Genomic DNA, 22097 nt, shown 5'->3' with positions numbered 1-22097 from the left:
TGGTCCACAATAAACTTGTCTTGGGGCAGGTGGTTGGAAAGGATGACATACTCATGTTTCATCGGGAACTTTGTTATCAAGAAACACAGGCCTCATCTGCTACTGCACCATTTTCCTCTTGTATAATCATGCTTAGCATGCGTCCCCTTTTTGCAGCAACTTGGATGGAGGGAATTGCCAACCGACTGCGCATCCTGTAAACACAGGGGAAAGTGTTGGGGTTCAATGCCTTCCATATTTCTAAGGATAAGTGACCGCAGTTGGAATGGGTGCTGCGTGCATACATTATTATGCACATCTGGCTAATACCCATATAAAATATATGTGGAAGGATCACAGAAGTCATTGGCAAGTGGGCCTCGGTCCTGTATACCTGAAGGAGCGTCTCCACCCCCATCATCCAGCCTGGACACTGAGGTCCAGTGCCAAGGGCCTTCTGGCGGTTCCCTCGCTGTGAGAAGTGAGGTTACAGGGAACCAGGGAGAGAGCCTTCTCAGTAGTGGCACCTGCCCTGTGGAACGCCCTCCCAGCAGATGTCAAGGCAATAAGCAACTATTTTACTTTTAAAAGACTACTGAAGGCAGCTCTGTTTAGGGAAGTTTTTAATGTCTGACGCTGTATTGTTTTTAATATTCAGTTGGAAGCCGCCCAGAGTGGCTGGGGAAACCCAGCCAGATGGGCGGTATATAATAAATTATTATTATTATTATTATTATTATTATTATTATTAGCAACACAGCGTTCCATCATGGAGGGCTTGGGACTTTTCCAAATAGCCTCCCTCTTTCTTTTGCCATATATGCCAGAACTTCTCTATAAGGAATGAGATGTGCATGCATGTATGTACAAATGCCCGCAGCACACATTATTATATCTAAGATACTTAGCTTTTATGTGTTATTGGAGCTCCATGGTTTCTCCTCACACATACAGAATCGTAAATCCCTACAAGATTGGAGGTCATCACACCATCTTAGTATATGTGGAGGGAAGCAAAGGTTAAGAGCAACCTGTTTTGGCCGAAAGATGCCATTTTAATCCAAAAACGTACAGGGTTCATGCTTATGGGTATGCTGTCTTTTGTTTTCTTTAAGCTATGTTAAAGAAGCCAGTTGTTACGGAGGTGAGGACACCGACGAACACCTGGAGCGGGCTTGGCTTCTCCAAATCGATGCCAGCCGAAACAATCAAGGAATTGAGAAGAGCTAACCACGTGTCTTATAAACCATCCATGTCGACAACTTATGAGGTATGCAAAACTGCAAGTATGAGTTTTACTATGCGTGCAAGAAACGGGGGTCACTCACCTGAACTTTGAACATATGTACCAATTTGCAGCGAAATTGAAGCTCCAAGATCTTAAGAAGGTGCAACGTGGCATGTTCTTTGACTTCTCTATGTTTAACTCTTCATTGATTTATGGAGTCTCTCTTTAATTTTATTGAGTTTTAAAAACAGGTTCAGCATAGTCTGTACATCAAGCAAAGAACTAGAGAAATGTGGTCCTGTGGATGTTAAAAGGGTAAAAATAGTCACATGGGATCAATCCAAGGCTGTAGCTCTGTGGCAGACTCCCCAGTGTAGTCGGTGGTGATCACCTGCGTTTTTTTGTACAAGTGTCTGCAAAGCAAAAGTATTTTCATTTCTAGCTTGAATGAATAATCATAATGGCCTGTTTTCTAGAATGCAGCCTCAATTAATTGCAGGCTTCACAAGGACTTAAAACTTGTCTTTGTGGCTTTCACAATAAGACACATGAGATAATTACTGAAGGTTCAAGGCCTATGAAATCTAAAGTGGAAAAAGCCGGGGGGGGGGGGGAGAGAGAGATTCTGCCTGTTGGCAACTGGATCCCAGCATGGACATGGTTCATGCCACGAGGTTAAGTTACATGGCATGTGCAATGCAGATTCCCAAAGGGAATCATTTTGCAGTGGCTTCTAGATGAAGGAGAGGAGATTGTAGTGTCATGATCTACTGTGGCTTCCTGGTAGCAGAGCTGTGGTACTCTTGGTTGACAAGGAGGGATGAGAAAGCAAGAGTAGTCATGCAGCTCCCTTGCTCAACATTTCAAGGTCTTCTGCATTGTGCTCCTCCTACAGCAAATTTTCATTGTGGTAACACTGCAAAACACTCAACTTTATAAAGGAGCATCTCTTTAGATATGATGCCAGACCTTTACCAACACCAAATGTATATGGGTTTTGCTGCCATTTGAATTTTCTGGGGAGTGGGGTGCGAGGGATTCCCCCATGACAGTGTTAACAGTGGCAGGGTGGAAAGTCTATTGTTCAGATGTCTAACTGATAGGTGGAAAACACCCATGGCAGAAACTGTGCTTTCTCTTTTGCAAAGTCAAAACATTGCATTAAATGAGATATAGGCTTTTTTGTGAACCGTCTTCTCATCTTATGAATAGGATGTAAATTATAAAAATGGATTTTCCTTAGGAACAGGTTTAGTTTGGCGCACGCTGTTCCTCGTATATACTTTTAGCAGATAAATTTTGTCTAGTGTGTTTCACATTATCTTCCAGCCATTTTACTTGTCTCCCTTTTTCACAGGAGTTTATTAGGAGACTAAAAATGTTTTCTGTCTCTGAGTCACTTGGCTGTAGCCCAGAAGCAAACCACAGCCTGGGTTCCTTGCTCTGTAAACTATTTCTTCAGAGACTCCGCTGCTCATTGTTTTGCTTTGCTTGAGACATGTGGGCAAAATAAAAACCATGGATCCCTTTGTTTTCCTGCTTATACTGGGCTGTTTTCAGAACTTCCATTGGTATTAGAAAGCACTTCTGTCACGGTACCTTACATCATTGATTCCAAAATGATTAACCCAGGAGTTAATCAGTGAACTCTGGGAATGTGTGGGCGTGGTCATAAAGTCTCCAGTGGATCACATGACAATCTCAGTGTGGTGAGGAGCATTCCAGGTCATAGTTAAAGACTGACTCTGTGGAGGCACTGTTGCATTAGGATGGCGCCATTTTCTTTTTTAAAAAGAGCTTCACAGGTTTACTTGTGATACGGATCATGAGTTTTTTCCCCTAAAACCAAAGTTATTGAGATGTCTCTTACAAAAAATGGGAGCAAGCCCAATAAAAAGGGAGGATAGAGTTGAAAAGGGTGCCAAACATATTACAACCATGTTGGTGATTGATATGTGCTTCAGTAATTAGCTACTGCCAAAATGAATGACTAGGTGGCACAACCTTGGCTTATTGCATAACTATTGTTGCTTTTTTTATTTATTCGATTTATATATGACCCTTTATCCAAAGATCCCAGGGCAGCATAATAATTTATGCAGCATAATAACAAAAACATAACACACAGCATGATAATAAAATAATCATAGCAACAGCCCCTAGGACCTGCACCCACCCACACATTTAACCAACCATGGTTGAAGGCCCGAGCAAAGAGGGATGTTTTCACCTGGCACCTAAAGACATGTAATGAAGGTGCCAGGCAAGCCTCTCTGGGAAGAGCATTCCACAGATGGGGAGCCACCACAAAAAAGACCCGTTCTTGTGTGTTCACCCTCCAAAGCTCTGAGGGAGGCGGGACACAGAGAAAGGGCCTCAGATAACAAGCACACAGGGTCCAGGTCAGTTTGTATGTGGAGAGATGGTCCTTAAGGTATTGAGGTCCTCAGCTGAGTAAGGTCGTGTGTCCTCCATATATGCCGGTGAGTACAGAATCCTGTTGGTTGCAAGCTTTTTTGTATTTAATAAGACCCCAGAGCCCAAAGTAAGTACTCAGCAATATATCCTAGTGCAGTCCTTGCTGAACTGCACTCCTTCAGGCCTGGGTGTTCTTCCATGTCAAGAAATGCTCATCTATCACCTTTCAGAGGTTGATAGTTTACCCTTCTCCTTGATGTGGAATCATCCTGTTCCTCTAGTGGGAAATGGGATTAAACAAGAAAGGGTGTGCTCCATTCTCTCTTTTTTCTCCTCCTCCTCTCTTTATCTCGGCTTATTCCACTTGCTCACCTTCCTAGGGTGGCTCCGCTACAGGGGTGCTCTCCTGTAAAAGAAAAGAAAAAAGTCATTTCAGGGTGACCATTATTTAAGGTTTATAAAGAGCCTTTCCCCAGTTTTCAAGTTATGCTTATTCCTTCTTATCTTTCTTGCAGGGTTCATCAATGTCTCTCTCGCGATCCAACAGCCGGGAACATCTAGGAAGTGGTAGCGACTCTGATAACTGGAGAGATCACAATGGCATTGGCCCAGCAGCCCCTGGCGACTTTGTTTCTTCCATTGGCAGCCCTAAAAGGAAGCAAAACAAATCAAGTAATGAATTTCTGCTTTATTTTTTAAACTTGAGCATGACTTCTGTCATGTACTATCAGTGGCTTGGCTAAAATTTTGTCCTGAGTCTAGCGGAAGCAAAGTTGGTTATTTAGTTCAGCCTGTTAATTGCAAGTGTTAAAATCCTAGGACAGAGTTAGAAACTGGGTGTGTGGCGGTGGGGACAGGTTGCTGAAAAAGGCTGCCCTGAATCATGGGTCTCTCCTTTGAATGTGTGAATCAACTTCATGGCCTGATGTCACCCTATTGAGTGTTGCCATATTTCCAACACCACATCATTGATTGGCTGCTGCTGCTATCATGAGCAAATGCTCAGTGTCAGCATTTAGGATGCTGTGTAAGTTGAAGCACACAAATCAAGGGGGGGCAGCCCCACATGTAGTTTCAATCTTTGGCTTTCTTTCGTAGCACTTCAGTGAAAATATTACAGCTTGATCATTTTCCTATGGGTGGGCTGGGGTTTAAAGTCTACCTGTCACAGCGGCTTATGCACAGTTTAAGTAGTTCGGTGGGATATCTTTTAAAAGTGGAATGCAAACTGTTTGGAAACTCAAAGGAACTTCCTCTCTGAACTTCCAGCTGAACATTATCTCAGCAGCAGCAATTACATGGACTGCATCTCCTCGCTGACAGGAAGCAATGGCTGTAACTTGAACAGCCTATTTAAGGGATCTGACCTGCCTGAGCTGTTCAGCAAGCTGGGTTTGGGCAAATACACAGACATATTCCAGCAACAAGAGGTCAGTGTCTGGAAAAGGCATTTTTTTGTTGTTGTTCCTGCTAGAGTGTTTTGATTACTTTCCAAACTAAATCGCTCAATTGCTACCATCTGCTGCGCTTTCATTTACTATTCTGTGAAGACCACATATTCATTCCTTGAATGTAGGAATAGCTAGCTTCAAACCTCAAGTGTTTTCAAAGCACTGTGCTGAGAGAAGCAACTCTGGTTTCCAGTGTTTGCAAGCATATGTGGACGCTCTGTAGTGCACTGGCATCCAACTTGCTGTATGAGTGCTTCATGAGTGACACTGTGCGTCAGTGGCTTGTGACACATCTACATAAGAAACAGGAGAGCCTCTGGCCCTGCCTGTTGTCATCAGGCCTTTGCCTCTTCTGCAGCATAGTGCTGCCTGCTTCCCAGCTCAACATACTAAAGCATGGGTAGCTAACATGATAACATGATACATGGGTAGCTAGCATGTTGGCCTCATGCTCCTGGAACACTGACCATGCTGACTATCAGTGATGGTTATTGAAAAATGTAAGCTTTTATCCCTGTGCATAGTTTGAACAAGGCACAGAATTCAGCTTTCATTGGAGCAAAACTTTGATTGCCTGGACACAAATCTGGTATTTTGTGGCATGGCTTACACAAAAACTCGGCAAAGCCACTGGTCTCCTTTGAAAGGAAAGACAGGATATATTGATGATGATGACGATTTATTTGTGTCCCACCCATCTGACTGGGTTGTCCCAGCCACTCTGGGTGGCTTCCAACACATATATAATAACATAATAAAACATCACACCCTATACTGGACTACCTTCAGATGCCTTCTAAAGGTTATATAGTTACTTATCTCCTTGACATCTGATGGGAGGGTGTTCCACAGGGTGGCTGCCACTACCGAGAAAACCCCTCTGCCTGGTTCCTGGTAGCTTCACTTCTCACAGTGAGGGAACCACCAGAAGGCCCTCGGTGCTTGATCTCAGTGTCCAGGTTGAACGATGGGGGTGGAGACACTCCTTCAGATATACAGGGCTGAGGGTGTTTAGGGCTTTAAAGGTCAGCACCAACACTTCAAATTGTACTCAGAAACTATGATGTTATCAACAGTACCCTGGAGTGGCAGTACCTAATCCTGTGGGGATTGTCTTTTGACATACGGAATTACAAAAAGAGTGGGCCATCTTCAGCTCAGGTACATTGGCCACACTCATATATCAAATTCTGCCTTACTAAAACCAGGATATTTGTGAGCTGCTTTGCTCATGCTTTGCCCCTCCACTCCCTTCATGAAAGCAGGGGAACAAACTAGGAAACTGCCGTTAACCATAGCTTCCTGGTACATGCAAACTGAGAAACTGTGGTCAGTGGCTTCTATAGAAGCCTGGATATGAAACCATGACTTAAACTTGACATATGATTCTGGCTTGTTTGGAATCCATTAACCACAGTTCTCAGTTTGCACATAATAAACTATGGTTAACTGTGTATTTCTGGCTTGTTTCCCCACTCACACAAAATAAGTGAAGCAGGAGCCAAGGACTGCATGTGAGCATCCAAATCTTGAGCCTCTCCTGGCTTGCTAAACTAGAATATAATTGTGCCATCTGTCTACCAGCCTGCCCTCATCTACTCAATATTGCTACTGGCCTTCTTTCTTATTTTTGTAGTAGACTCTTGCAAAGAGGTATGCCATCTGGTAGTATAGATCTGATGGCTTACCATCTGAAAATTCTGAAATTCACATGTCTTTGAGAATACACACGTATGTGTGTTCAGGATGCTGGATATGTGAATGCCCTTGGAAACTTGCTTTTCACCCCGTCGTTATTTACATGAACAATTCAGCAGCACATAACACTGTCAGATAATTTCTTAGCACCGATGTGTTAGCTCCCAAGATGGAGATTGTGGCTGCTTTCCTCCTCCCGGGTTTTTTAGCTTGGTGCAGCACAGCAGCTAACCTGGCATTTTGGAAACTGGCCTCATAGTTAGGGATTTGCATTCTTAACTACTACCTGCAACCACAGGACAAAGCTTGCTTTACAAATCCTAGTTAAAGAGGAGAAGTCTTAACTGATCCCAGGCAACACACTAAGCTAAGCTGCTGAGCTGCAGTAATCAAAGAAGCCCATCGAGAAGCAAAGAGGATACCTGTTCCTCTCCAGGAGCCAGCATGTTCACATGGACACTGTAAGTTGTACACTGACTTACTGTGCTGTGTGAACCAGGCCATTGTTTTGTTTTGTTTTTCTGGGACAGGCATTTGTAATACATGTAAGACAGAATTTGGATAAGCGGAGATTTCACACCCTCATTAACAAACTAGAATTGAGCAAGAGTTCATTTAAAGCTTGCATGGAAACTCCTGTAAAACAGACAGTGCATTATTTAGTTACAGAAATCAGGCACAGATACATTGCCATCTTAAAGATTTAGCATTGCATTAAAGGAAATTTCTGTAAGGACCCTATGAAATTGGATGGACAAATCCATCCAGTCCAGCAGCACCATGGCTGATCAGCAGGTAGGCTTGAACTGAGACAGAGTGTTTCCTTGCCCAGCTTGTTGGTTTATTTTCTCAATCTTGGAATGTACGGATAGGGTAGAAAGGGTGTTGAGGTCGTTCATCTCTTAGCCCATTTTTCATCATTGAGGTCTTGACCTACACACACTTCTAATAGTACTCTTCCCATCTCCTCTGTGGTTGCTCCCATGATGCTAGAACAGAGGGTAGCCATTGTGGTTCCTTTCAGATGTTTTGCACCACCACTCCTATCGGCCATAGCCAAATATGGTCAATGATCAGGATTGACGGGAGTTGTGGTCCACAACATCTGGAGTGCACCATGTTTGCTTCCCTGCACTAGACGTAAACAGAAACTGATCCACTTGCATAGTGGTTATAGCACACAAACAGTGTTTAGGCACTATGGGTACATATTAAAGCACCCTTTACACCTGCTTCTCTATGAAGAGAAACTGTGGCAATGCGGCATTTCTATACTCTTTTCTTCTTCATGGTTGTAAATCATACTTTCATTATATATATGTAATTACCTAGGAGTGAGTGCTATTGCACTTGATGGGGTTAACTTCTGAGTAGGCATAGCATACGATTACCCTATGCTGTTCTTGCTCAGTTTTCTCTTTGGATGATAAAAATAAAGTTCTTCAGGGAAGTTATCTATACCAGTCCCTTTAGTATGCATTTTGAATCTTTACTGTGAGACTTCTGTATCTTGAATTACTAGGGTATACATTTTGTATTTTCTCCAGATTGATCTTCAGACGTTCCTCACTCTCACGGATCAGGATCTGAAAGAGCTCGGAATTACTACTTTTGGTGCACGAAGGAAAATGCTGCTTGCAATTTCAGGTAAACAAAAATGCACTGTTTGTGCACATGAGAGCCCTTTGTTTTTCCTGTCTTCCTTGCTTGCTTGAGTTGTCACCTCTCAAGAATACATCTCACCCTCCTTGATGTGCACGGATTTAATCTGCATTTGTTTACCATAAAAACCTTTTTTTTAATTAATCCCTATTTAGCTGCTTTTCTCTCTCTTTCTTTTCTTCCCTGCCCCCTCCCCTCCTATGCGCAGAACTGAATAAAAACCGAAGAAAACTGTTTGACCCCTCCAATGTCCGTGCCTCGTTCCTGGAAGGCGGCGCTAGTGGAAGACTGCCACGTCAGTTTCACTCGGACATTGCTAGTGTGAGCGGCCGCTGGTAGCAGTAAGTCGAGGCTCTCACAGTTGACTGCACAAATGGACATGGCAATCCTGTGGACAGCCATCACTGCACACAACCCCCTGCACTTTGGGAATTTAGGTACCAAGGACCAAAGCCTTCTGCACAAATACCTGTGCCAAAAAAAGGAAGAGAACACTTGTCTCTTTCTGAACACCAAATGTGGATTATGTTTTACTCATGTAGATTGGACAGAATTTGCAATAATGATAATATAGGGTTCTTTGTTTAGTATTTTATTACTTATAATAACTATATTGTATGCACTGAATTTTTTTTTTTTTACTTATTTGAATGGAGAGTGAAGGGCTGGGATGCCAGAGGGGCATAGCATGTGGTTTTTATCAAGAAGGTATTTCTGGTACTGCTTAATGATTAATTGAGGTCTTTCTGCACTTTACGTGTTCTGATTGCTTGTCCTGTGGAAATTTTATTGTTTTCCTCTTCAATTTCCATGGGGAAAAAATATTGTATTGGCACTTATCAACATTTGCCAGGTATGTTCCCACATTAGATGAAATTCTTTTGCCATAAATCATACTAGCAAATCAAATTTTGGTTATTTCCCCCCTGTAAACAACTGTAGAGAAGTCGTCAACAATCAGGTCTCTTAGCGTTGGACTCAACCTTCTTTTCGCTTTTGGGAGGCATTCGAAGAAACCTTACAGTTAGGCTTGTGCACTGTAAAAGATGCAATGAAAGACCAAAATGAACCTTATTGCCATCAGTTATCCCTATTTAGCTGCTGCCTGTAATGCTAAAACTGATTTTAATGGTCGTCTCAAAGCAAAGGACTATTTTAGTATATACTGCCACTAAAGGACACTTTATTTATAGGAAACGTCTTATTTTTTTAGAATCTGTACACTTTACAGTGCATAAGAAATTAAACGGATCTCCTAAAGTTTTTGATAGAGGATGGAAGGCAGTTCATCATGCCAGAACTCTGGGCAATTGTTCGTTTAAGGAGAGCATTAATTTCATTTGACAAGACAGCACTGTTGCATTTATTTCAAGAATATTGCTTACATTGACTCTTCATTCAGCAATAGATCAACATAAATCAAATAGCTGCAATGACATCTGTTTTATTGGTTGATTTAAGTTTGTGATTGTCAGCTATGGAGTTTGGAGATGAGCTATTTCCAAAAATCCATACTGACTGTCACCAGAAAGAGTCTGTGTTGCGCATGGATAGAGCTAACAGTCGTGTTCTTATACTGTGAAAGGTCAAGAAATCTGGTTATACTATTTCTGTCTTTTTGCAAATGACTAGGTATAAATTTATGAAGTGAAGGATAGGATGAAGTGCCTCTCGGCGATGCAATACGATGTTTCCAAACATGAATTTATCGAAATAAGAAAAACATTCCCATAGAAAAAATTGTGAACTTACTTGTACTGTAATTTCTTATTTATGTACATTGTACAAACCCTTTAAGGTGGTTGCAAACCACTCTTAACGAAGGCATTAGATTTAACCAATTACCATAGCTGTTTTTTATATATATGCAAAACAGGGGTGAGAAATAGTTTTGACACTTTCTGTGGATAATGGTTTTCTACGGCGAAGAAAAACACACAAACACACATAAAGGGAACCTTTAATGGTAGATAATGCAGTTGTAATCTGCTACCCACCAGCATTCATTCTAACCATCTCCAGTGATGGCTATATAGCTAATCAGCCTCTCACTGCAACTCAGATAGCTGCTGATCTTTCTCCAGTGTTTGAAAAAGCACGGGCCAGATTAGTGCATGTTCAACTGTAGTTGCCTTTTTCTGTGTGTTGCCTTATGTATTATCCTGGAAACCAGCTAGTCCTGCCTCAAAACTTAACACATACTTCTGTTCACACTGTAATATAGAGATCCTGATACTTAAAAGAAACTATCTTCTTAATCATGAATATGCCCTTTGGTATGAGTCTCCTCATGTGTAGAATTAAGCACTTAGTAGTTCAGGAATTTGGCTTGTCCATGGAAATGATTTTACCAAAATTTAAAACTAACTTGGTTTAATCTGTGCCAGAGTTAATTCAGACTAGGATGAGCACCTATCTGCCAGTCTCTTTTGGCTGCCATTGCACCCTCCCACCACTCGCCTTATTAGGCATTTGTCCCCCCCACAGATCTGTGCATATTTTTTTCCAGTTTGTACTTAAATGCCATGTGTGTTATGACAGTATTATACCTGGAAGATGCAATTAAGCTGCTGTGGTCTATGCTGAAGTGAAGATTTTCCCAGATATAAGAACGATAGGGCTACACACTCACACCCACAACACACACAAATTCCACACTGGAAGAACAACTTTCTCACTCCTTTTGATTCCACAAAAGGGATATATGGCAATGCAATGTTCAGTATTGTCAATATTGTATTATGCACAAAAAGATATTGAAACGTTAGTTTTAAATTTTGTGCCTTTATAGCGACCAGTTATCTGTAAATATAGAGCAGATACAGATTGTATTTTGGGAGGGAAGGGGTCCTTTTTAGTGAATTTTTTTTAAAGAATAAATAAATGAAAGATGGAATTAAACGTTCAAAAATGGGAATTTTCCAAACTAATCAAATGTTACATGAAAGAATAAATTTATATAACCCCCTTGTTACACTGCCTATGAAATGTAGTCTGTCGTCTTTTACACAGATTTATTCCAGAGGTGATTTCGTGTTCTCTTAACATGGAATGGTTGCTCCCAAAGTCAGAGCAAATACATGCTTGTTATCTTCTCAATAATGCAAGGCCCTGTGAGGAATAACCTAAACTGAGTATTGTCAACAGGCACAGTTACTAAAGAATGCTGATTGTGCTTCTGAAGTGAAGGGGCACATCATGTGAGTAATAGTCACCTCGTCCTTCTTTTTCTTTACAGTTTGCGGGGAAAAGGTTGCAAATGCAGATTGTCCATGAGCTACTGGCCCTTACGGGTGCAATCTATGTGTTCAGAAACTGTGTGTGGTACACACTGAGAACACAGTGCTTCAGAGTGCTGTTCGAGGGATTACATGGTCCAAATGCACCCTGTCCCCCCTGTCAATTATTCCGTTGCCATGGGAGCAGAGTTCAAACCAGTCTCAGACCCAGTGGGCTAACTTTCAGTAGGCAACCTTTGAAATGGGGAAGCATTCAAGTTTAATACCCACTACTAAGGCCCATAGCCAGAGATTTTATGCTGAGGGGTGGGTCTACGGTTGCTTTTGATATGATGCGAAACAGCCAAGTCTGTTTGTAACATTATGTTTGATGTTTAGAGTTATTGAATAAAAATATTGTTTTTAATCAAATTAAAATGGAGGTTTATGTGTACCCAGTGATTTGAAGCTACTTGTTTCTTGCTGAGCAATTGATTATTATTTTTTAAGCACTTGCATTGTTTTTCTTGTTATTTCCACAAGAAAAAGGGCTAGAGACTTTGAGGCTGTTTTAGCCAGAGAAAAACATGGGCAAACCTGCCCATGCTTATCTCAAGCAGCTTTTTATTATGGAGCATAAACATTTCCCCTAAAAAAAATGCATTGGGAACCGTAGTCACACATAGAGTTCTCCACATTTGTCCTTGTGGCTTTCTGTAGTTGTGATGGATCCTCTCCTTGTGTCTTCCCGCCCAGCCCCCCTTCTGCAGTCATGGGATGGCAAGAGCTTCAACTTGCAATAAAAGCATTATAAGACAGTCTCCTTCTGACTGCATATATATCTCTCTTAAGGGTCAGTTTTCATTTTACCACAGTGGTATGGAAACCATTTCCTCTTGTTGTGCTCTGGTAGAACCACATTGGCCAGGCTGATTTGCATGGTTTCACCCCATACTGTCTGTCTTTTAAGTCACGTCATTGATTTTACCCATATGGTGTCTTCACACGTACATTTCTGGAACAGGCTACGGCTGCATTAAGAGGAAGAGGCTCCCACAGCACTGCAAATGAATCAGCCTTTGAGAAGTACTGCATTATAAAGAAAATACTGGATCCAGTGAAGCTAATACGTTCTGTAACCATCAGCTATCTCAGCTTAGAGCCGATGCTTCTGTCTTCCTACTTGGAGACTTCAAGCCTGCACTATGCACAGAGTCTTCTTAACACACACTGTTTCCATTGTCTTATGGAGCTCACTCTGTGGTCTCTTGCTTAGGAATTATTGCTAGAGAACTGTTTTGGCTCTCTTGAGAAATTAGGCTGTCCTGATTTGTGCACATTTGCATTGATGCATTTTTATGAAACACCAGTGTTTTCCAATGTTGCATGTGAGATGATCTGCTTTGGATATTCTTGGCCCTCTTGCTGATTAGCTTTCTCTCCCGTGGCAAGGGTGGTTTTGTGCAGCTATTTTTTAAGCTGAACTGCTTGGAGCTTTCTGCATAATGTTTTAGGCTTTGAGAATCCTAACAAGTGCATTCTGTATGTTCAAACACCAAAGCAAACTCTGGAAATAAGTTGAAAGGGGGGTGTCCTTGCATCCTGCTTGGTGGAACTGTAACCAATTTGCCAACTGTTCCTGACCATCTTGTAAATCAGAGTGCTAACCAGAAAAGATTTATAGAAATAAATTTAAAATCCTCAAAAGCTGGATTAAAAAGGGACGTAAAACCTGCAGTGAAGAATAAGCAGGTGCACATAGGTTTGTGAGTGAACCTGTCTTCATTTTCGTTGACTTCTCAAGCTGCTTTTTCTGAGGTAGTTTCAGAACAGCATAGAATTGTGAATGTCAGTAGCACTTGCTCTCCGAAAAGGAAGGAACTTGTCAGTACAGGAACAAAGGGAACTCACATCACGATGGTGGATTTCAGCAGTTAACAGATAATGTTCTGTGGAGAGCAAAATGCATAGATAAAGGGGAACTGCCAAGATGCAGTGAAGCTCTTAAAAAGTTATCAGTGGTAGTTGCCCCAAAAGTGCTGCAGGCAACATGAAAACTAAAAAAAGGAACTTCATTGGAAGAAAATATAATGAAGAACGGGCCTCATAGGGTGAGTATAGAAGAACAAGGAGGTCCAAATTGGGAATAGACTAAAAATAAATTACAGCTGTAGCAAGGGATGGCAGAACACTTCAGAAGTGATATTATGCTAAAAGCAAGAGTAGTGAAATAGTTATTGCGGAAGAGTAGTGAAATAGATATTGTGGAATCATTGCTCTTTTTGTGAAGAAGTGAAGGTTTTGAAGGCTTGGAAGGAACTCTTCAAAAAGCCTCACCCTGAATCCATTCTTGCATCCCACAGCGTTGGGGCTTCCATTAGAATCTTTACTGCAAAGCTTAATACAGGGGTGAGAAACTAACTCCCAGCATTCCCAGCCATTGGGAGTTGTAGCCCAGCAATGTCTGGGGGGACCACGTTCCCCATCTCTGCCTTAATAGCAAGGCTTTGAATGTCTCCCCACTATACACACACACCCTAAATGAAGTTAATGGGAAGCTCTTGGAGGCAAGGAAATTTTATGTGCTTACCAAGAGTTCAAAACACAAAGGAAAAGGTAAACAAAAACACATAAATCACTGTCAGGCTGTTGTGCTTTGTATATGCTTATCAAAGTTACATCATGGAAACAGAAAAATGCCAGGAGGTCTTAAATGTTCTCAGAAGCATCCAGGTAGAAGGAGGTCTTACTGATGAGGCTGAGGCAGCTGACAAAGGCCATCACATGAGCCAGCTCTGTCATTTTGTCTCTGTTCACCGGGGGGGGGGGAGACTTTGAGAAAACACAGGACTGGCAACAGGGGGGAAAGGCAAGGAGGGCTGGCACTGGAGCCAGCCATTGTGAACTGAGACTGAGCTTTGGTCTGGGACCGGCTCACAATGGCTTCTTTTCTAAACTGGGGTAGCTGGTTTCTCCTCCTTGAATTCCATGTTTAATGTCATTTTTACCATACAGCCACAACAAGAAAGATCTGAGACCGTTCAAATCCATCTACACATTTCGGGATCATTCACAAACAACGACATTGCTTTTTCCAGCATCCTCAAGGAACGGTAATGAAATTGCAGCTTCTTAAAGCTTTTTGTCGAAATAAACTGAGGCCCTTGGTTTAATTGTTGGCTTCAATTTGGAAGAAGGGCAGTTTCTTGGATGCGATAACTCTGATGTTTTAGAATGAAATTTGGAACAATACATTCCGGACACAATTCTGCTTTATGTTTGGGTACCACCACACCAATCACATGCCCATTTTCCAAGTAGGGGTGTGTGAGGGAGACGAGAGATATATTGCAATGTAAGATCATGCTTTTAAATAATGGGAAGGAATTCAGTAGATCTTCAGAGCACAATTCTATGTTTCAAAATACCATCCCTTGCTGAAACTTCAAAGTAACTCTTTCCAAGAGCCCTGGGAAAGGCTACACCCAATGTGAATAATTTCTAGAAATGTTATTTCCCGAATACCTCATGGTCAAACTGCATATATTTCAAACATGCTTTTGGTTTCAGGAACTGAAACAATTTCACAACATAAGATGTGGAGCTTTTTAGCGTTGCTCTGTGGAGTTGCCTGTGTTAGCAGTCCTCTTTCTCATGACTGGGGCCTGAAAAAACTGACTTGGCAGAGATGTTAAACGGTCCCAGGCGATATTTAGGCAAAGCTTGAATAAATTGTGATGGAAATTGCTCAGTCTGCGCCAAGGGCTGTTGCAACCTCCAAGAAACTCGCAGATGGAAAAGACGGAAAATAATCGAATGAAACTGTTTTGTACTAGTAAAGAGCTTCAGAGGCCTCATTTGCTCCTTGCCCTTTGGATAACGGGTACAGAGTTTCAAGCTGAGGTTTAACATGAAGTGATGTACATTGTCCTAAATATTCATACAAACTTTCATTCCATTGGGTTCATTGTCTCTGGCTTCGAGCACACCAGATCATATCGTGTTTTCTTTTACATCCTGCCTGTTCTCAAACACAGGTGCTGAGTTTGAGCTGGGGTCTGTCCTTGAAGTGTAGAAGACGTTTTATGCCAGGCTCTTGGTTTTCAGCGACGACGTCACTTTCCATTGTGTGTTGTGACTTTCCTGTCTCCCTGGAAAATAGGAGCTGGGGCTCATCCTTGGAAGTGCAGCCTACTCTCATGAACATGCACTCCCACTTCCATTCTGCCATATTCTTGCATTTGTTTGTGTGTTGCATTTCCCCTTCGTCTGGGTGGCCTTTGTCACAGGGTGATTGTGCAGAAACAGTAGGGGCACGGGAGCCATGCATCCTGCCTTGAGCTCCTTGGAAGAAGAGGGGGAAGTGGGATTAAAAATGTCAAACAAATAACAAATATGGGTGGTCAAGCAATTCCAGATCAGGTGCCTGCTGTGCCAAACCCTGCCACTCTTGGTAGCTCCTCTTCTTCCTTGCAAAGGACCAAGGGGGCTGCTCTCCTTACCTGTGCAAAGTGCTTGAAGAAGCCTTTTTCTTTAAATGCTGTGTAGTTAAAATGTCCAGCAAGTATGGCGTTCTCATGTCATCTTCCTGTTCAGCATCACTTCCTGGGACGCCCATGTGGACTCCACAACATCTCAAGAAGTCCCAACAGAGCAGCAGCCAGCATGCCAAGAGCTTTGTACTGTTGCAGATGTGTGCCTGGCCAGACTTTTATTTGTAAGCCAGTGTCCGGCTTTGGGGAAGCAGCTTCCTCCCTCCCTTTGGCTGTGGATAAGCAGAACAAAGCAAAAATAGTCTCTTACCATTTGAAGAGATTTTAATGATCTCAGTGAAAAAACAGTCCATTCTTGGAGTAAAGGTGCTCCCAATTAAGGTTCACACCCACTCACCCCCCCCCAAGTCATTTCCTCGTCTTGCAACCTGATCTCGCAACCACTGTTCCTTCTGTGCAGCTACCTTATCTAATCTCTGTGACCTTTGACTGATCAGCTGGATGGTTTCCAGAGAACCGGAGTTTGCTAACTCACTCTCTCCCGGTTCATTTTTCTCCTAGCTGTTTGCCACCCAGTTCTTCCCAACTTTTGTCTTCTGAAGTATGTTCCTCTGCAAACCACTGTTCCAAATCTATCCAGTCCCACTGCTCCTGGGAAGATTGAGGATCATGATCAGGAGCAGGAGAGGCTCCCACCATCCCTCATATGTGCAGCCCTCTTCAGCCTGTTCCCTGACAGCCAGCTGCAGAAGCCCACATACAATCTGCAATGTTGTATAGTTGCATGAGAGTCCCAAGAAACAGTGCTGAGCCTAAAGACTCACCCGAGAGCTTTGCTACTGAAGAAAGCAGGATGCTTTTGCTGCACTTAAAGAAAAATAAAGACCCCCTCAGCTGTGGTGCCCTGGCCTGCATGGGTGCCTGGACCTGCACTAGCTGGTCCTAGTAGCACCACTGAGCCAACCCCAGGCTGAGGAGATGAATCCTGGGAGAGTTGGTTTTCTGTATGGGGCTTCTAAGATATTGTTTATATGAGAGGAGGGGAGTAGTTTCCAGTTGTTAAGTGTGTAATAGCACCCCAGTTTTCCTTAGCGTCTATCAGGCCTTTTGGGGGATAGATAGAATAAATTTTGTTTACTTTTTTTGAAATTATTTAAAATCCGCTCTTTCCAAGAGCTGCCTCTGCCCTTTTGTCTCTGCTGTAGCAAAACCATCAGCTGAATAAACTATCCAGAGGAAGCTGAAGGTGGAAAGGGTACAAATCCGGACAGAGAGGAAGGCAAATGGTGTAGATTATTTATAATCTTGCAGTTTAAGAGAAGTAGAATCTCTTCTCTTCCCGAAACGCTTTCCTCACAGCTTAGGGTGCCTCTCAGACTTTTGTCCTAGTGAGTGCCGGAAGCCCCTAAGTCACCCAGGTGACAGAAAGGGTCAAGTTTCTGTGGCAGAGGATTCCTGCCGAGCAGCAATAACTGCACACTGGGAAGAGCCTCTGTGCATCTGGTGCACATAAAAGCCAGGATCCTTGATGCAACTGTTGAATCATGGTTCTCCTTTGTGGAAATTGGCTGCAGATTGTCCCGTTTTTGTTTAATCATTTCTTCATCATATCCTGTCTCCAACCTTTTGAATGTTAAAGGCCCAGAACAGCTTTTGGAACCACACATAGTCTTGTGGACTTTTATACTTACACAAATAAGAGCGCTGCCTGGTCTTCATTTAAAGTGACAAACATGGAAGGTTTCCAAATCTGCAAGCAATACAAAAGGAGTGCTTAGCAGGACGGGGCCTGTTCTGCGTGTGAACAACTCGAAGCTAGTAACTTTTGCGGAGTGCAAAGGACACATGTAGTGCCGTTAGGGTTTTTGGCTGCTGGAGCTACATGCACACCTCTCTGAAACTTTGACTCGCTTGTCTCTGGTTTTCACTCCTGTTTTACTCCCTCTTTACCAAGGGGTGAACAGTTCAGAGCAGCCTTTCCAGCACCAATTTTCCTCTGGTAACGCCACACTCTTAATATTAGTGTGTGTGTGTGTCTGTGTGTGTGTGTGTGTGTGTGTCTGTGTCTGTGTGTGTGTGTGTGTTTGTGTGTGTGTGAGAGAGAGAGAGCACAAACTCTGAAATTATTTCACACATCTGCAAGTAGAGCACAAGCGGCAGATATACATGGTATGATCTGTGCAGGCCTCAGATGCCAGCAAATTCGGAACACCCACCCAGGAAAGATGTGGGAGCATCAAGCTTCTTCTAAGCTTGTATCCACTGGTAGTCTCCTCCAGAATGAATATTTGAATTTTTGTGAATTAGCTTTATGGCTGAGCAATCCTGCTGAGTGGATTGAAGGTGGCATTTGGAGAAAGTGAGGTGACTGCCTCAAGCAGCAGCCCAAGCTGTTTCTTCAGAGGCACCTGTTCCCTCTGTTGCCGCAGGTCCTGTCCTCAGCTGATCTGCTGCCTCAGATGTGGGGAATTCCACTTCACCACCAGTGCTGAAGTAAGAGTTACTGGCTAGCTAGTCCAATAGGCTTCGGAATGTAGAACTGGAGCCAGCAAGATGTCTGACCAGCAAATACAGCATTTCATGAGCTATCAGTATGCTTTATGATTCACAGTACAGTGTTACCTTGGGTTAAGTACTTAATTCGTTCCGGAGGTCTGTTCTTAACCTGAAACTGTTCTTAACCTGAGGCACCACTTTAGCCCATTGGCTAAAGTGGTGCTTCAGGTTAAGAACAGTTTCAGGTTAAGAACGGACCTCCAGAATGAATTAAGTACTTAACCCGAGGTACCACTGTAACTCATATTATCCAAATCTATTCCGAGCTGAACCAAAATAGCCAGCTATCAAATACTGCAGAATATCAAAGATGGAGGGGGGGGAGGGACCCACTGGAATCAAACCTAATTGGATTTCAAATACAGGTATCAAATATTTGCTAAACGTTTGGGTATTCAGAGAATATGTGGGAAGCAAATTCCTTTCAGATCTATAAATAAACTTTTACAGCCGATATGGAAAGCCTTTTTGGCCTCCTCTCCAAGTTGCTAAGTTTCTCCGGCCCCATTATAACTGTGAGCCAATGTGACAGCAAATACTTCGTTACTTTAAAACAATTGCAGATGTTTAACACAGAGATTGCTAGTGTGGTTTTGCAGGCGACAGCAGATGGCAGAGTGTCTCCACAGAAGGTGATGCGAGACTAAGCCAGGGTTCTTCCACTTCCCTGTTGTGGTAGCAGATGGAAATGCTGGCCAGCAAGGAGGATACAGAAATGCCGTGGTAGGCGGTGTGCAGCACTGCCTTTGATGACTGGCCAGTTAGCACAGTGCATGTTAAATAAGCATTGACGGGGTAAAGGAGATGTACCCAAGATCAGAGGAGGAGGAGCATATCCACCAGTTGGACAAAATAACAAGCAGTCAGACATACTGTTGCAAGTTTACCTTAGATGTCATTTGCTCCAAAGTAGCTGTGCACAGGATTGCAATCTCAGGCAATCTTTGGTGTAAATTGGCAGAGTTCCATATGGGGGTGATACATGCTGAAGTCTTGAGGATATGCGTTTGTCTTGAGTTTATCACTCTGTTTCTGTGCCCTCTTTCTAAGAGAGTGAAACATTTCTATAATATTGCTAGTTTTGTCGAATGCTTTCAGTTCTTGAATCTTAGATGCTGAACCCCGTTAATCCGGCACCAATAATGTCTAAATTTTTGTAGGTTTGTAATATATATAAATTCAGTAGGTACAGATATATTCAGGTGAGGGATCTAATATGTTTGAAAGTCCTCCCCTCATATAAATCTTTCCACCTAGCATATTAGGGAGAAAGGTTTTAGCCCAGGGAGATCTAATTTTCTATATGTACAGGGTTTCTTTTATGTAGAGTTCAGTCCCTCATTTGCTGTCTAAAGTAGTACAATCCAGTAAGAGCTGTGTCATGTGAGTCTGCTGATCATATCGGTCAGATCTAAGGAACTAATGTCATGTAAATGTTTTGGGGGGTTTTTTACTTTAATTTTACAATACTGCTTACGGGTAGCTATTTTTAATGTTGGCTCTATTATGGCAATCTTTTATTGTTTTTCTGTTGTATTTTTTACGTGCCAAGAACTTATGAGATTTTTAAATATTAAACAGTTTAGAAAGGCTTTTAAATCAATCAGTGAATTAAATCAATAGAGAATGTCTAATGTTCTCAGATCAGAGGTTGCTCATTGTATGTTTAAATAACGAGAGTGCAAATAGTAGAAACACAATGTCTGAAAATCTGCTGTTTTCATCAGGTTATTAACATAACATTTCTGTATCTGAGTCATATCTTGGGACAGCAAACCCTGCGCTGTGTTTTAAAGAATCTCTCACTGATCCCCAAGAGGACATTCTTGTCAGAGTAATGCAACTGGAATCTTCAGAAAAATCATGAACCAGATGAATTTCGTCAGTGTTTGAAAATGTGCCGCACAGTAACTTTACAAGGCTCTGTCACTCCAGCTGCAGTGCTAACTAGTGGGGGGAGGCTGCTGGTATTGATTCTCTATCCCTAAGAACTGCTATTTTAAATCCTTTAATTGGGATTTATAGATGCAAAGATAGACAGAGCCCCTGTATCTTTAAAAGGTGGAATTCCAACAAGTGCTGGGAGTTTCCCATCTTTGCATCCAAAACTCATTGGAAGCAGGCAGGTGCCTAAAAGCAGACAACATATTTCCACAGAGAACAGTTGCCAACGCTGCCACTCTGCTTCACTTGACTCTAGCAAGCTAAGACTTAATCTAGACAAGCCAGGTGCTTTTTGTCAGCACTGATGCTGATCTTGAGATTAAACACACACCTTGTTATGATAGGGAAGCATTCTTGTTGGAAGTTCAAGCCAGTTCAAAGGTTGGAAGTGCTCCGGAACCCAGCTTTGCTCCCAAAGTAGGCAGGTAGCTGCTATGGTCAGAACAAGTCCAGACCACTGGCGAGGGCTGCTTGTTCCTGCTGTTTCGTTGCTGATCCTGTTGTTCATTTCAGCTAAGACTTGAGTTAAAGCTTTGAGAAGTCATTCCTTCAAAAAAGCAGGACTGTAAACAAATTTTGCAGTTTTCCTCCACTGACAAAGTTCCAGAAGTTTCTCTGTCAAATTGTTGCCACTCCAGTTATTGAAAACAGAACAATCTGCTAAATGTTATTTTGGGAAATGTGTGACTCCATTCTCACTGCAGAGAAACCATGACTGAAGGTGCATTGACTGGTTTTGTACATGCTAGTATGATCTATAGCAACCTAGAGTGTGGTTTCCATCGGGGCACCAATCACAGGGCTTGTATTTACATATCTATCCTTTTCCTCCACCACATGTGTACTACAAGCTCTCAGTAAAACTTGAAATGCTTAATCCATTCATTCAGCTATTTGGAATGTATAAGCCACATGCGATTTAATATAAATAGGTATTAACTATACAGTGGTACCTCGCAAGACGAATGCCTCGCAAGACAAAAAACTCGCTAGACGAAAGGTTTTTCCGTTTTCGATTTGCCTCGCAAGACGAATTTCCCTATGGGCTTGCTTCGCAAGACGAAAACGTTTCGCGACTTTGTTTCCTATGGGAAACCGTGCATCGCAAGACGAAAAATTCGCTAGACGTCAAAACTTGCGGAACGAATTAATTTCGTCTTGCGAGGCACCACTGTATTTTATGTTCTGGATAGGTATAGTCAACTATTCAAGGGCAGCTTGTAAAAGGAGATCAAATTACATATTTGATGTTAGTTTTTTTCAGAAAATAATGTGTTCAGGACACAGGATAAGCTAAGTCAAGCTATTTTCCAAAGTTTTTAGAGCTTATCAGAGGCAGTTCTCCTCACCACTACTTCTAATAAGAAGTTCTCCATGGGATACAGGGAAGGCTTCAGTCATTTTCATGCCCAAAGCAAATGTTTAAATTACAACCCTCTCTTTGCATCCT

The 22097-nt window shown here is 42.3% G+C and overlaps 1 protein-coding gene and 1 long non-coding RNA gene across 2 annotated transcripts in view; one reads left to right on the top strand and one right to left on the bottom strand.

Moving 5' to 3' along the window:
• The window catches only part of BICC1 (BicC family RNA binding protein 1), a gene marked incomplete at its 5' end in the record, with an annotated part of 106250 nt that extends 94142 nt beyond the window's left edge, over positions 1 to 12108 (top strand). The window contains 5 exons of the mRNA XM_082222323.1: positions 1095 to 1249; positions 4141 to 4297; positions 4895 to 5055; positions 8322 to 8421; positions 8645 to 12108. Of these exons, the coding sequence (XP_082078449.1) occupies positions 1095 to 1249; positions 4141 to 4297; positions 4895 to 5055; positions 8322 to 8421; positions 8645 to 8775 (704 nt within the window). The 3' untranslated portion in view covers positions 8776 to 12108. The remainder of the gene's footprint in view (positions 1 to 1094; positions 1250 to 4140; positions 4298 to 4894; positions 5056 to 8321; positions 8422 to 8644) is intronic.
• Positions 4137 to 22097, bottom strand: part of LOC309532346 — a 64378-nt gene continuing 46417 nt past the window's right edge. Inside the window, exons 2-3 of the long non-coding RNA XR_014219790.1 lie at positions 17839 to 17897; positions 4137 to 4273 (exon numbers count right to left, since the gene is read on the bottom strand). This is a non-coding gene — a long non-coding RNA (uncharacterized lncRNA). The remainder of the gene's footprint in view (positions 4274 to 17838; positions 17898 to 22097) is intronic.

The sequence above is a fragment of the Podarcis vaucheri genome (genome assembly GCF_965113315.1).
Source record: "Podarcis vaucheri genome assembly, chromosome: 5".
In the NCBI taxonomy this organism is placed as follows: domain Eukaryota; kingdom Metazoa; phylum Chordata; class Lepidosauria; order Squamata; family Lacertidae; genus Podarcis; species Podarcis vaucheri.
This window is presented reverse-complemented; position numbering and strand designations above follow the sequence as displayed.